The 12,503-nt window shown below is 53.6% G+C and overlaps 1 protein-coding gene across 1 annotated transcript in view; it reads left to right on the top strand.

Annotated features, from left to right (window-relative positions):
* Positions 1 to 3,709, top strand: part of TRIM65 (tripartite motif containing 65) — a 21,112-nt gene extending 17,403 nt beyond the window's left edge. The window contains exons 10-15 of the mRNA XM_008566107.1: positions 106 to 203; positions 927 to 1,072; positions 1,366 to 1,596; positions 1,753 to 1,951; positions 2,376 to 2,450; positions 2,750 to 3,709. Coding sequence (XP_008564329.1) covers positions 106 to 203; positions 927 to 1,072; positions 1,366 to 1,596; positions 1,753 to 1,951; positions 2,376 to 2,450; positions 2,750 to 3,390 — 1,390 coding nt within the window. The 3' untranslated portion in view covers positions 3,391 to 3,709. The remainder of the gene's footprint in view (positions 1 to 105; positions 204 to 926; positions 1,073 to 1,365; positions 1,597 to 1,752; positions 1,952 to 2,375; positions 2,451 to 2,749) is intronic.
* The last annotated feature ends 8,794 nt before the right edge of the window (positions 3,710 to 12,503 follow it).

The following is a 12,503-nucleotide window of genomic DNA, read 5'->3' as shown; positions in this document are numbered from 1 at the left end:
TGCAGGGGGGCCGTGGGCGGGGGGGGGGGCCTTGGACCCCCCCCCCTTCTCGGGTTGGGCCTTAATTTCCTCCTGCCACCTGAGGATCTTTGTGGTCCCTTCCAGCCTTGACAATGTCATCGCTGGCGGTGGCGGAGGTGGGAAGGAGGGAGCAGTGAAAACGCGAAAAGAACGCGAGGGGCCAGCAGGAGACCTGAAGCCGGGTTAGGGTCCACGGGGGTGTAAGGCGGGTCGGGGGAGCCGGGTTAGTCCCGCGGGGTCCCTGGCGGCCGGTTCCGACTGCGCGGCTGATGTGCCTCGGTCTCGTGCCGGTCCCAGCTCAGATTTGCCCTGGGCTGAGGCAACGGCTTTGGATGGGTGTGGCAGGCGACAGGAGTGTGGAGGAGGGTGGGCCGGGCACACAGATCCTCTCTGTCCAGCTGCCCTGGGGGCCCGTGGTGGGAGCATGTGCGCAGCGTCCCGCTACCTCCCGCCCCCAGTTTCCTTTGGCCTCCAGCCCGGTCTTGGCGCCTCTGGCCTTGGGATTTTCCGTCTCTCCTGCCTGGAGCAATGACTCAGAAGACCTAGGGGATTTGCCCGGAATCCCCTTTTTTCAGACCTGGACTGGGGATGCAGGTTCTTTAGGAGGAGGGATCCCCGGGACAGCTTAATGCCCTCTTGCAGCCACCCCTCTCCCCTCACTCTCTGCTTCTTCCCCACTGGAGGAAGTTCTCAAATGAATTTAAGCCACACTGAGACCCATGGCTGGCCCGGGTCAGAGAGGGGAACAGTCAGCCTGAGCTCTCCCCAGGCATTTGGGAATGGCACCAGCCTGGGCTGGAGGCACCTCTGGCATATTATGGGACATCATGGCCACTTCTAGTCCCACTCATGCATAGATACCACTCCTTGGTCACCCCTCACCTCTTCGCCTCTCTGCTGGTGAGGCTTGGGACCCTCTGCCAGACCCTGTACTCACAGAGGGTGCCATCCACAGGCCGAGCAGCCCAAAGTCTTGAGTGCCGTGGAGGACCGCATGGATGAGCTGGGGGCCAGCATCGCACAGTCCCGGCGCACAGTGGCCCTCATTAAGGTCAGACCCCACGCTGACTCCCATCCCTGGCCACTCCTGCCACTCCTGCTGCAGGCTCCTGGCACCATGGGTGTTTGGTGTTGTACAAGCCACTCCAAACAGCCCATGCTCAGGGCATTTCCTGTCATCACTGAACACAAGCATCTCCCCTGACCTGGCACAGATCCAGGACAGGCTCAGACTGGCCCCTCCATCCACCCAAGAGGGCAGGGTGGGAAGGTAGGGTCAGGGAAGAGCCAGAGTCCAGGACTGTTCTCTGCCCTCACTGCTGCCCCCACTGTCGTCCTGTGCAGAGCGCAGCCGCAGCAGAGCGGGACAGGGTGAGCCGGCTGTTTGCCGAGGCTGTGGCCACCCTACAGGGCTTCCAGACCCAGGTGTTGGGCTTCATTCAGGAGGGGGAGGCCGCTATGCTGAGCCACTCCCAGGGCAATCTGCAGCGACAGGAGGAACAGCGCAGCCACCTAAGCCGTGCCCGCCACAACCTCAGTCAGGTCCCTGAAGCCGATTCAGTCAGCTTCCTGCAGGTGAGGGTAGCTCTGTGGGCCATAGAGGGAACGGGGTCCAGCAGGGAGTGGGTACCTGGCGTTTCAGGGCTGTGCCAGCCTCCTGGCAGAGCTCTTCCTCCCCAGCCAGGAGGAGCTGTGGCCAGCAGAGCCTCAGTGGGCATTTATCTGGTGCAGGAGCTCCTGGCACTAAGGCTGGCCCTGGAGGAGGGGTGTGGCCCTGGGCCTGGCCCCCCAAGGGAGCTCAGCTTCACCAAGTCATCCCAAGTTGTCCGGGTGGTGAGAGACGTGCTGGCAGAGGCCTGCGCCAGGCATTGGGAGCAGCTGCGGGGGCCGGGCAGTGATGAAGACGGGCTGCAGAAGCTGGGATCAGAAGGTGGGTGCCCCCGAAGATGACTCACCCTCTCCCAGTCTCCCCCTGCACAGGCCCCCAGGCTGGTGCCCATCCAGGAGTGGAGGAGGGAGACCGTGTGCCTGGAACAGGGAGGGGCCCAAATCCTGCCAATGACTGGAGCCACCACCCTGTGGTGACCAGTCAGCCCCTTTGGCCACAGCCTAGAGGGCAGAGGGGGCTTCCCCCGGCCCACCCTCTAGCTTCCGAGGGCCTGAGGCCCAGGGAGCAAGTGGTGCAAGCGCAGAACTCAGACACAGGCATGCACGTGAACGCGGGTCACATTCGGCTGTGCGCCTGTCCCTAGGTGGCTCTGAAGTCTGGGAGGAAGGACGAGAGGGAATTGCAGTCACAGGTCAGAAGGGAGCAGTCTGGGGAAATGTTCTCTTCACTGTCCCCTCTTCTGTAGCTGATGCCGAGTCCCAGGACCCCGACAGTACCAACTATCTGGAGAGTGAAGCTCCCCGAGACTATTTCCTCAAGTGTAAGTGGACACCCGGGCCCTCTCCCGCTCACACGAGGCCCTCCTAAGGCTGCTGGCTGGTCCCAGAAGTAGGCCACGGCAGGTCTGCGGCAGGTCCCTGGCATGCGAGGGTTTGGATTCCCCTCTCTAGTTCATGGGGGTGAAATAGCTCAACTCAGGGGGTGCTCTCCAGCAGTGCCTCGTTGTGCTGGCTGCAAAGGAGGGCAGGGGCCGTGTTTGGGGAGGTGGGCACCTAGGGGAGGAGCCGTCCCATCTGAGCTTGGCCCTGAGCCCTACATCTCTCTTGTCCATGTGGTCAGTTGCCTACATCGTGGACTTGGACAGTGACACGGCAGACAAGTTCCTGCAGCTGTTTGGAACCAAAGGCGTCAAGAGGGTGCTGTGTCCTATCAACTATCCCGAGTCACCCACCCGCTTCACCCACTGTGAGCAGGTGCTGGGCGAGGGCGCCCTGGACCGGGGCACCTACTACTGGGAGGTGGAGATCATCGAAGGCTGGGTCAGCGTGGGGGTCATGGCTGAAGGCTTCTCCCCACAAGAGCCCTACGACCGGGGCCGGCTGGGCCGCAATGCACACTCCTGCTGCCTGCAGTGGAACGGACGCAGCTTCTCTGTCTGGTTCCATGGGCTGGAGGCGCCCCTGCCCCATCCCTTCTCACCCACGGTCGGGATCTGCCTGGAATACGCCGACCGTGCCCTGGCCTTCTATGCCGTGCGCGATGGCAAGGTGAGCCTTCTGCGGAGGCTGAAGTCCTCCCGGACCCGGCGGAGCAGCGCCCTGGCCTCCCCCACTGACGCCTTCCAGAGCCGCCTGGACAGCCACTTTGCGGGGCTCTTCGCCCACAGGCTCAAGCCTGCCTTCTTCCTGGAGAGCGTGGACGCCCATCTGCAGATCGGGCCCCTCAAGAAGTCCTGCATATCCGTGCTGAAGAGGAGGTGATGCCGGGCACGGGCTTCCCCTGCGGTGGTCTCAGCTCCTGGGAAGCCTGATCCTCCAGGCCCTACTTGCCCCGGGCAAGGCTTTAGGGTCGCACACACTCCCAGCCTTCTCATTTCTAGAAGCCTCTACCTTCCAGACACTTGGCCTTCCACCTCTCAGGGAGAAGGCCCTCTAGACCCTGTCCCTCTGCAGGACTTGTTTTGGGGAGAGCAAGCTCCAGCTGAGACAGATCCAGGCCACCCCAACACCTTCTTATCCAGGTTTCTAGAACAGTGTCTGGAATGTAGTAGGTGCACAATAAATATCTTAATGAATGGTTTCCTTTTCCCTCCTCCTCTCTACTCACCAAGAATTCCCAAGACTTCCCATCTTTCAAGAGCTGCTAGCCTCATGGGCAGGCAGGAGAAGGGGACAGAGGCCCTGGCCCAGGAGGAAGGGGCCGAAACAGGGTGCCTGCCCTTTGGGGCACCCTTGCTTCTGGTTCCAGGCAGGGGGAGCCAGGAGCGGCTAATTCCGCAGGGCCTGGCCCCCCACCGTCCTGGCTGCCCGAGTGTTCGCTCTGGGCTACGGGCCCCCACCAGCTATTTTTGTCCTCAGTGCCACAGCCTCATTCTGGACCTGCTTTTTGCTGTTTGTACCCAGAATTAAATACAGACATCACACCCCCAAGAGCAGGGCAGGACTCCTGTGAGCAGGCCAGAGATTTTGAAACCTGGGGCTTCCTTCTCAGCCCACAGAGGGAAGGAGGGATGGGCTGAGACCACCCCAGGTGTGGCTGGCGTGAGAGTTTCCACAATAAAGGGACTTTTGTTCTCCTCTGCAGTTGGCTGTGCAGCTGCAACACGGTGTGTGTCCCCCTGCTGGGGACACGCAGACACTGTGCCCCAGGAGAGCCTCTGGGCCCACTGCTCTCTGCTGCCCCAGAACCCAACCTGGGATGCCCTGAGGCTGCAGGAGAGCATGTTTCTAGGCCAGCTCCCTCCTCCCTGGGTTCTCCATGGCCCAGGTACACCCCAGAGGGGCTGTGCCCCGAGGGAGGGGCAGATGCTGGGTGCAAGGTCAGGTGGGACAAAGGGTGAGTTATGCAGCCAGACAGCAAGGCCATACAAGTCCTGTCGCTGCTGTCTGTGCAGCTAAAAATAGCCCCTTCCACAGAGACTGCTTGGGCCCCAGAAACCAGGATGTTGTTTTTCCAGGCGAGTCCTCCTTGCTCCTGGTGCTTTGTATTCTCAACCCGGTTCCCTTGGCAGCCACAGGTCCCAGCTCACCCGGAGCCAGGCAGGGAAAGCTGCTCTGGTTGCTGTCCTAGCGTGGACTGGTAGGGGCTTCCCAGAGCCCCTCCCCACCTGCTGCAACTGCCCACCTTTCAGAGAGCCTCTCCCTCAGCCTAGGGCCACCTGCTCTGTCATCTCCTCCTGCAGCTTGGCCCTTGGCACTGCTCACCCCAGCACTCGCCTTGCCCGGAACCCTCTGGTCCCTGACACTGCAGGAAGCCATGGCATGTCCCAGAATGTGAGGTCCACAGACAAGGCCCCGCACAAGCCTGGCGCTTCCTCGATGGAATTTGGACCTGACTGGTCACATCTGTGGTTGCAGCCCCAAGAAGGATTTCTAGCTTCCAAAGACTTGCATGGAATCTTGTCAAACAAACATCTTAATCCCAAATCCTGATATTACTGCATTACAGCTCAGAGCGGGGGACTGGCTTGCTGTGCAGCTAGGAAGGGGCCAGGGTTGTGGACCCCAGGTCTCAGACTCCCCAGTCTGGAGTTTCATCCATAACTACGTCCCTCCCCTGTGACGCTAGGACAATGCTATAGCTGGGAGGAATGGGTGTGTGTGTGAGTGCGTGTGTGTGTGTGTGTGTGTGTGTGTGTGTGTGTGAAACCCTCACCACCACTGCCAACATTTTAATCAGAGAAAACATTATCGGGCCAGCCTGTGGCTCACTCGGTAGAGTGCGGTGCTGATAGCACCAAGGCCGCGGGTTCGGATCCCATATAGGGATGGCTGGTTTGCTCACTGGCTGAGCGTGGTGCTGACAACACCAAGCCAAGGGTTGAGATCCCCTTACCGGTCATCTTTTAAAAAAAAAAAAAAAGAGAAAACATTATCTGTTTTATTCAAGATAGCTTGAGAAAAAAGAAACCTTTAAAAAGAAAAAAACTAGAGAACCACCAGTCTAGTCTCAACCTTTTCTCCCACTACCATTTACAGATGAAGAAATTGAGTCACAGAGACACTAAGGAGCTGCCCAAGGTTACCCAGTCCAGGACACTTTCTCCATAATCCACAGCTTAGGTGCGGTGTGTGCTTAGAATTGCATAAACATGTGCGTGCACACACACACACACACACACACACAACCTGCTTCCCAGCGCGGTCTCCCATGTAAGAACTGCCTCGGCCAGGCCCCAGTTCCCACGGCCACCAGAGCCCTTGGCAGAGCTGCCCAAGGGTCTGTGGCCTCAGAAGCTCGTGCCAGAGCCCCTGCCAGTCCCACACAACAGTGGAGGAGTGAAGGGTTTTCTGAGGCTATGGTGCTGTTAGCTGAATCTGGCTCCTTGGGGCCAGGCGGGAAGCCAACCTCCACTTGAGCTTTGTTTCTGTGGGAAAATGAGCTGCAATGCTCCAAACGTCCGACTGAGAAATGGACTTAGCATCGCTCCCCTCTTGACAGCTGCCAGCTGCTGGGCCCTGTGCTCCCCACGGCTCCCACCGCCTCCCCACTGCAGGAGGAGAGGCCACGGTCCTCTTCCCTCCCTCTCCTCCTCCCCTCCGCCCCTCCCGAGGCCCAAGGAACACTCATAGAAGTGGCTTCCTTCACTCCCAGGCAGAGAGGGTGAGGCTGTGGCTAAACACGAGGGTCTGGCCAAGAAGATGGGGCTGAACCGGGTGTAGCTGAGGTTTGCAGACGTCTCTACTGGGCTGGAGGGAAAATACAGTAGTCCCCTTTATCCGCAGGGGATACATTCCAAGACCTCAGTGAATGCCTAAACCACGCATTGTACCGAACCCTATAAACACTATGTTTTTTCCTATATATAGGCTACTAAGTGACAAATGGGTGGGTGGTATATACAGCATGGAGACACTGGACAAATGAATGATTCACATCCCCAGACGGATGGAGCAGGAAGGCACAAGACTCCTTCAAGCTTCTCAGAATGCTGTGCAATTTAAAATGTATGGATTGTTTATTTCTGAAACTTTCCATTGAATATTTTTGGTCTGCTGTTGACTAGAAGTAACTGAAACCACAAAGGAAAAACTGTAGATAAGGAGGCACTACTGTACCACTGAGCTACGGGGTCTGTGTTCCATTCAGCTCCACACCCAACACACATTCCCATTTGATGCCAACATTCAAAACCTGAAGGAGGAGGTCATTCCCTTCCTGCACAGTCATATGTTCTAGAAGATGCATAAGAACAGCAGGAGGCCCTGCCTGGTCTTTATGGGCATCACTCGGGATGTAGGGTCTCAATGTGCTTCCCAAGTGCACTTCCAGAAGGGGCAGGGAAGGAGCCCATGCCCCGCCCCACATCAGCAGGGTATGGAATCAAGCACTGAGGCGGGCAAGAAATATTCTCTGATGTTTCATGTATTTTATCTTTAAATGATATTCAAATTTTGCATTTTACTCCATAATATCTCCAGTTTGCTTTGATGTAGAAAACAATGCTCTTTTGTCCAACACTGGAGAATGGTTTTGTGTGTGAGTTTTGGAATCAGAAAGTCTTAGCTAAAAATTCCACTTCAGCCATTTCCTCTGTGCCTTTGGACAAGGTACTTAGCCCCTCTGTGCCTCAGTTTCCTCACTTGTAAAATGGAGATAAGAGCAGAACCACATAGCATTGTTTTGAGGACTAAATGAGATAATCCTGGCATGGAGTGAGTTTTCCATAAGGGTTATTATTGTTATTGTTAATTGTTCCCTGAATAACTGGGTAAAACTGATACTCTTGGAAGATGTGTTGAACCTTGGGAAATCCCAAGGATCTGTTTTTCAGGAACAAAGATTAACAGAGACCTAAGTTTGCCAGGACACTAAATTTTGTCCCACCTATTAAGATTGGAAACTTTCACTCATTCATTCAACAATATTTGATTAGTGTGGAGCACTATGCTCAGTGCTAGGGATACGGCAGTGGGTGACCCAAACAGAGATGTCCCTAACCACACAAATGGCCACCCGATCATTGTAGCTGTAATAAGTGCTATAAAAGAAAAGGACATCAACTCCACTTGTGGATATAGTGCATACCTGAAAGGATTGAAAGCAGGGACTCAAACAGATATTTATTTGCAGACTGGTGTTCAAAGCAGCATTATTCACAACGGCTAAAAGGTGGAAACAAGCCAGTGTCCATCGAGGGATGAATAAAAAAGCAAAATGTGATATGTCCACACAATGGAATATTATTCAGCCTTAAAAAGGAAGACCATTGGGCCGGCCAGTGGCTCACTCAGGAGAGTGCGGTGCTGATAACACCAAGGCCACGGGATTCGGATCCCATATAGGGATGGCCGGTTTGCTCACTGGGTGAGCGTGGTGCTGACAACACCAAGTCAAGGGTTAAGATCCCCTTACCGGTCATCTTTTTTTTTTTAAAAAAAAAAAAAAAAAGGAAGGCCATTGTGACATATGCTGTAATTTGGATAACTCTTATAGACAATATGCTAAGTGAAATAAGTCAATCACAAAAATTGTATGGTTCCATTTACACGAGGTACCTAGAACAGTCAAATTCATGGAAAATGGAACAGTGGTTTCCAGGGGGTGCAGGAGGGGGCATGGGGAGGTGGTGTTTAATGGATATGGAGTTTCAGTTTGGGAATACAGAAGAGTTCTGGGCTGAGTGGTGGGGATGGCTGCACAACAATGACAAAGTACCTTGTTGCTTTGCCCCCCATGGATTTGTCACCCCTCTTCCCCTGGGTGACAGAGCCACAAAGGGTTACTCAAAGCCCATCTCTTCTGAGCAGTGAGAAGCCCGGAAGTGGTTAATCTCCCTGAACCCTAAAGAGAGAGGCATCCCTTCCTTGCAAAATTAACCATGAATTGGGGTTCTCTTCCTGCATTTATTTTCCAGACCAGGAAGTTACACGAAGAGAACATAGGTGGGGTTATAGTTTAACAATATAGGCTGGTAACTTTCAGTGAAACAAGCCAGATGACATTCTATCAGGCAATTAAGTGATGCACCAACAAAAGCTTGATCTTAGCAAACATTCTCTTCTTACAGCAATTTCCCAGTATCTTTACATATCAATCAGTAACTTGTCTGTCTTTGAACCAGCAGCCTTGCTGTATTACAACTCTTTATCTTACAACAGAGACTCAATAGCCTGGGGAAAATTTCTTGTTTTTTGTAAGGTCAATATTTGAAACTGCATGGCTTTGGAAAACCAAGACCTGTGAAGTACATTTGCTTTATGCATCCTCTACAGTACCTAAAGTCACTGAACTGTACACTTCAAAATGGTTAAGATGGCGAATTTTGTTATGTATATTTTACCACCAAAAAAAAAAGCATAAAGGACAGAGACCATGAGAAGGAGCCCTAATGAAGGTGGGGGAGGGACATTTCCAGGATGAACCCCATAAAGGAGGGACAGCTGAGGCCTGACGGACAAAGAGTTATCAAGGCAAAAAGGGCAGGCATGGGCACGGGGGCCACAGCGTAGGGCAGAGGGGCAAGTGGCATGAGGTAGGTAGGCAGGGTCTGGCATCGGAGCCTGGTAAGGATTCTGGACTTTTCCTAGGAGTGATGGGGAGCCATGGCAGGGTTTTACATGGGAAAACAATATGATCAGATTGGAAAATTTAAAATCACTCTACTATTTAGGTGAGAAATGGGTTTAAGGAAGGAACAGAGAGGTTGAGAAGGACTAAGGCTACCCCACCTTCATCTTTCCAGGGACATGGAGAGGAGCCTTCCCAACTCTGGGAAGGAGGACTCAGAAGCAGCAGGGATGGGCCCAGACTCAGAAGAACCTCTCCTGGTCCCTCCTCTCCTGTGCTCCCTCGTGCAGAGGGGTCCCTCTAGCTGTGGCTCCTCAGTATGGGGTGGGGACGTCCTCAGAGATAACATTGCCTCTTGGAGGCACAGAAGTGGAAATGGACAGCAGGAGGTTTGTATAAACAGTCCCACAGCAGGACTTGCTCAGAACAGACCTTGCAGCCAGTCTGGGGAAACTGAACTTGACAGATCCCCAAGGTCCAGGCTAGGAACCTCAGGGTGGGGCCCATGTCCATAGCAACCAGAAACAGCCCCAGACATGCACTGGCCCTGCCTTCTGATGAAGAATCAGGAAGCTTGTGTTCCCAAAATACCCATGGCCAAAAAAGACCCGCCCCGAAATAGCTCCCTTCCACATCACTAGTGCCAGCCTCACTTGGCATCTGCCACTCCCCCGTGGCAGCTCAACCTGCAGCAAATGGCAGAAAGTTGAGGGTTACCAAGAGTTTCTTTCTCTCACTGGCTTATTTGGAAGACGACAACTTGTTGAGTGAAAAAAAATCCAGTGTATGAAAGTGTAAATTTGTTTCAGAACACTCAGGTACAAGAAATTTTCATTTTGATATTTTTCCTAAATCAAATAAAATTTGATTATGAGCTGCCCTTTGCCAAGAGGGTAAGCAATTCCACCTCAGGCATGTTTTGGGGGAGGTCTGCCCCCTCGGTAGGATGATGACATGGGTTTACACGGTACCTAGAGAATGGAGAGCTTCTAGCCTTCTGTCCACCCAAGCAGAAGCTGAGATGCCCACTGAACGAACCCCAGTGCTCCTTGCCAGGGCTGAGGCCCCACTCCCTTGGGCCAAACAAGGTTTGGGGGTTGTGCCAAACCATTGTCTCTCAGCTCCAAACCCACTGTATTAATTTGCTAGGGCTGTCCTAACAAAGTACCACAAACTAGTGGCTCAAACAGTCACCATGTACTGTCTCACAGCGCTGGAGGCCAGATGTCTGAAATCGACCTTGTGAGAAACACCCTGCAAGAGGGAATCCCTCCCAGGCCTCTCTCTGTCTTGGCTTCTGGTATTTGCTCACTAAATCTGGCATTCCTTGGCTTGTAGAGCTCGTCCTTTGTCTCTGCACAGCGTTCTCCCTCCCTGTGTGCATATGTGTGCCCAAGTTTTCCCTTCTTACAAGGACACCAGTCACGTTGGATTAGGGCCCACCCTAATGACCTCATCTTATCTTAATATGTCTTTAACAACCCTAGTTCCAAATAAGGTCCTATTCTGAGGTACTGGGGATTAGGACTTCAACGCATGAATTTGGGAGAGGGGGACACGATCAACCTTTAACACCACCCTCTAAACTCGCCTCTCTGATGCTGGGGCTGGGACTCTGAGCCACATTTTCCCACCGCCTGCTGCTCCCTGCCACACTCTGCCAACAGGGGGCACCAGAAAGGCCTGCAGGGGTTGCTTCCCCCAGGCAGCTGCAGTTCCTTAACAGTAGTGAATCCAGTTTCTATTTTTTCCAAACTGCAGAACCAGCTACCCTGAGCCCCCTTCAGAGACACCAGCACCAGCTGGCAGGTGCCCCCCTTATAGGGCTGAGCTTTAGTTCCCTGGGGCTCCTCCTTTGAGCCTCTGTTTTAATAATTCCAACATTTCCCGTTGGTCCCCCAGCCGTAGGCTTGGTGGCTACTTCTTGTGGTTGCTACCTCTAGGACACCTTGAAATTCTTTTTTTTCATCTTTCCTGTTGCCTAGTGTGGTGGATTGAATTCTGTCCGCCCCCCAACTCACTGGAACTTCAATTGTGTCCCCCAAGTTTTATGTATTAGAAACTTGGGGGCCAGCCCGTGGCTCACTTGGGAGAGCGTGGTGCTGACAACACCAAATCAAGGGTTAAGATCCCCTTTCTGGTCATCTTAAAAAAAAAAAAAGAGGGCCGGCCCGGTGGCGCACTTGGTGGAGTGTGGCGCTTGGGAGTGCGGCAGTGCTCCCGCCGACGGTTTGGATCCCATATAGAGACTGGTCCGCTCACTGGTTGAGCGCGGTGCGGGCGCGACACCGAGGGTTGCGATCCCGTTACCAGTCACGAAAAAAGACAAAAAGGAAAAAAAAAAAGAGAGAGAGAGAGAGTCTGTCTTTCTCTCTCTGCTTCCACCATCTTGCAATGTGAGACCCCTGGGTCACTGTCACTACCACCAGACGGACTTTAGACTTCCCAACCTCAGAAACTGTAAGCAATAAAATTTGTTTTTCTTAATAAATCATGCAGTTCCAAGTATTTTGTTATAAGCAACAAAAACAGACTAATACACCTAGTGACATAACTTTATAGCGACAAGCCCAACTTTATACCTGCTAATTTTTTATAGAAAATGCTCTCTGTTCCAATAGCTCCTGTGGTTTCTGTCTCCTAACTGGACCCTTTAACATGACCCCAAAACCACAATTTTTGATGTTCAGGCTCCCCAACAACCACATATCACCTGTTGGGATTGCTGTGTGGGAGCAGGACAGGAGTCCCAACCACTAGAGAATCCCCCAAACTCTGCTCCTCTCCCCGGGCTTTGGAAAGCACCCCTTCCCCTCTTTAGGTCCAGCCATCTGCCCCTCCCAGCCTCCAGCTCCTGAAGCCCCTGCTGCACACAATAGGTCTTGGCTCCCAAACAAAGGCCTGGACCTTTGTATCTTCTAAGTACCTGGCAAGCTCTGTGTGGTTGTTATTGTTGTTATTGGAAGCTGGCCAGTACAGGGATCTAGCTCCGGCCCTTGGTGTTATCAGCACCATGCTCTAACCAACTGAGCTAACGGGCCAGCCCTTGAGAAAAGGAAAATACCTCTATCTTTTGAGTCTCCTACACCATGAAGAGCGAAGCAAAAAACTAAAATCTAAAACAACTATCCTGGGCCGGCCCGTGGCTCACGCGGGAGAGTGTGGTGCTGATAACACCAAGGCCCCGGGTTCGGATCCCATATAGGGATGGCCGGTCAGCTCGCTGGCTGAGCGTGGTGCTGACAACACCAAGTCAAGGGTTAAGATCCCCTTACCGGTCATCTTTTGAAAAATAAGAAAAAAAAGAAAAGGTGCAGGGCTACAGGTATGGGAGCGGCACACACACACACACACACACACACAC

Source organism: Galeopterus variegatus, unplaced genomic scaffold, assembly GCF_000696425.1.
Source record: "Galeopterus variegatus unplaced genomic scaffold, G_variegatus-3.0.2 Scaffold219, whole genome shotgun sequence".
Taxonomy (NCBI): domain Eukaryota; kingdom Metazoa; phylum Chordata; class Mammalia; order Dermoptera; family Cynocephalidae; genus Galeopterus; species Galeopterus variegatus.
This window is presented reverse-complemented; position numbering and strand designations above follow the sequence as displayed.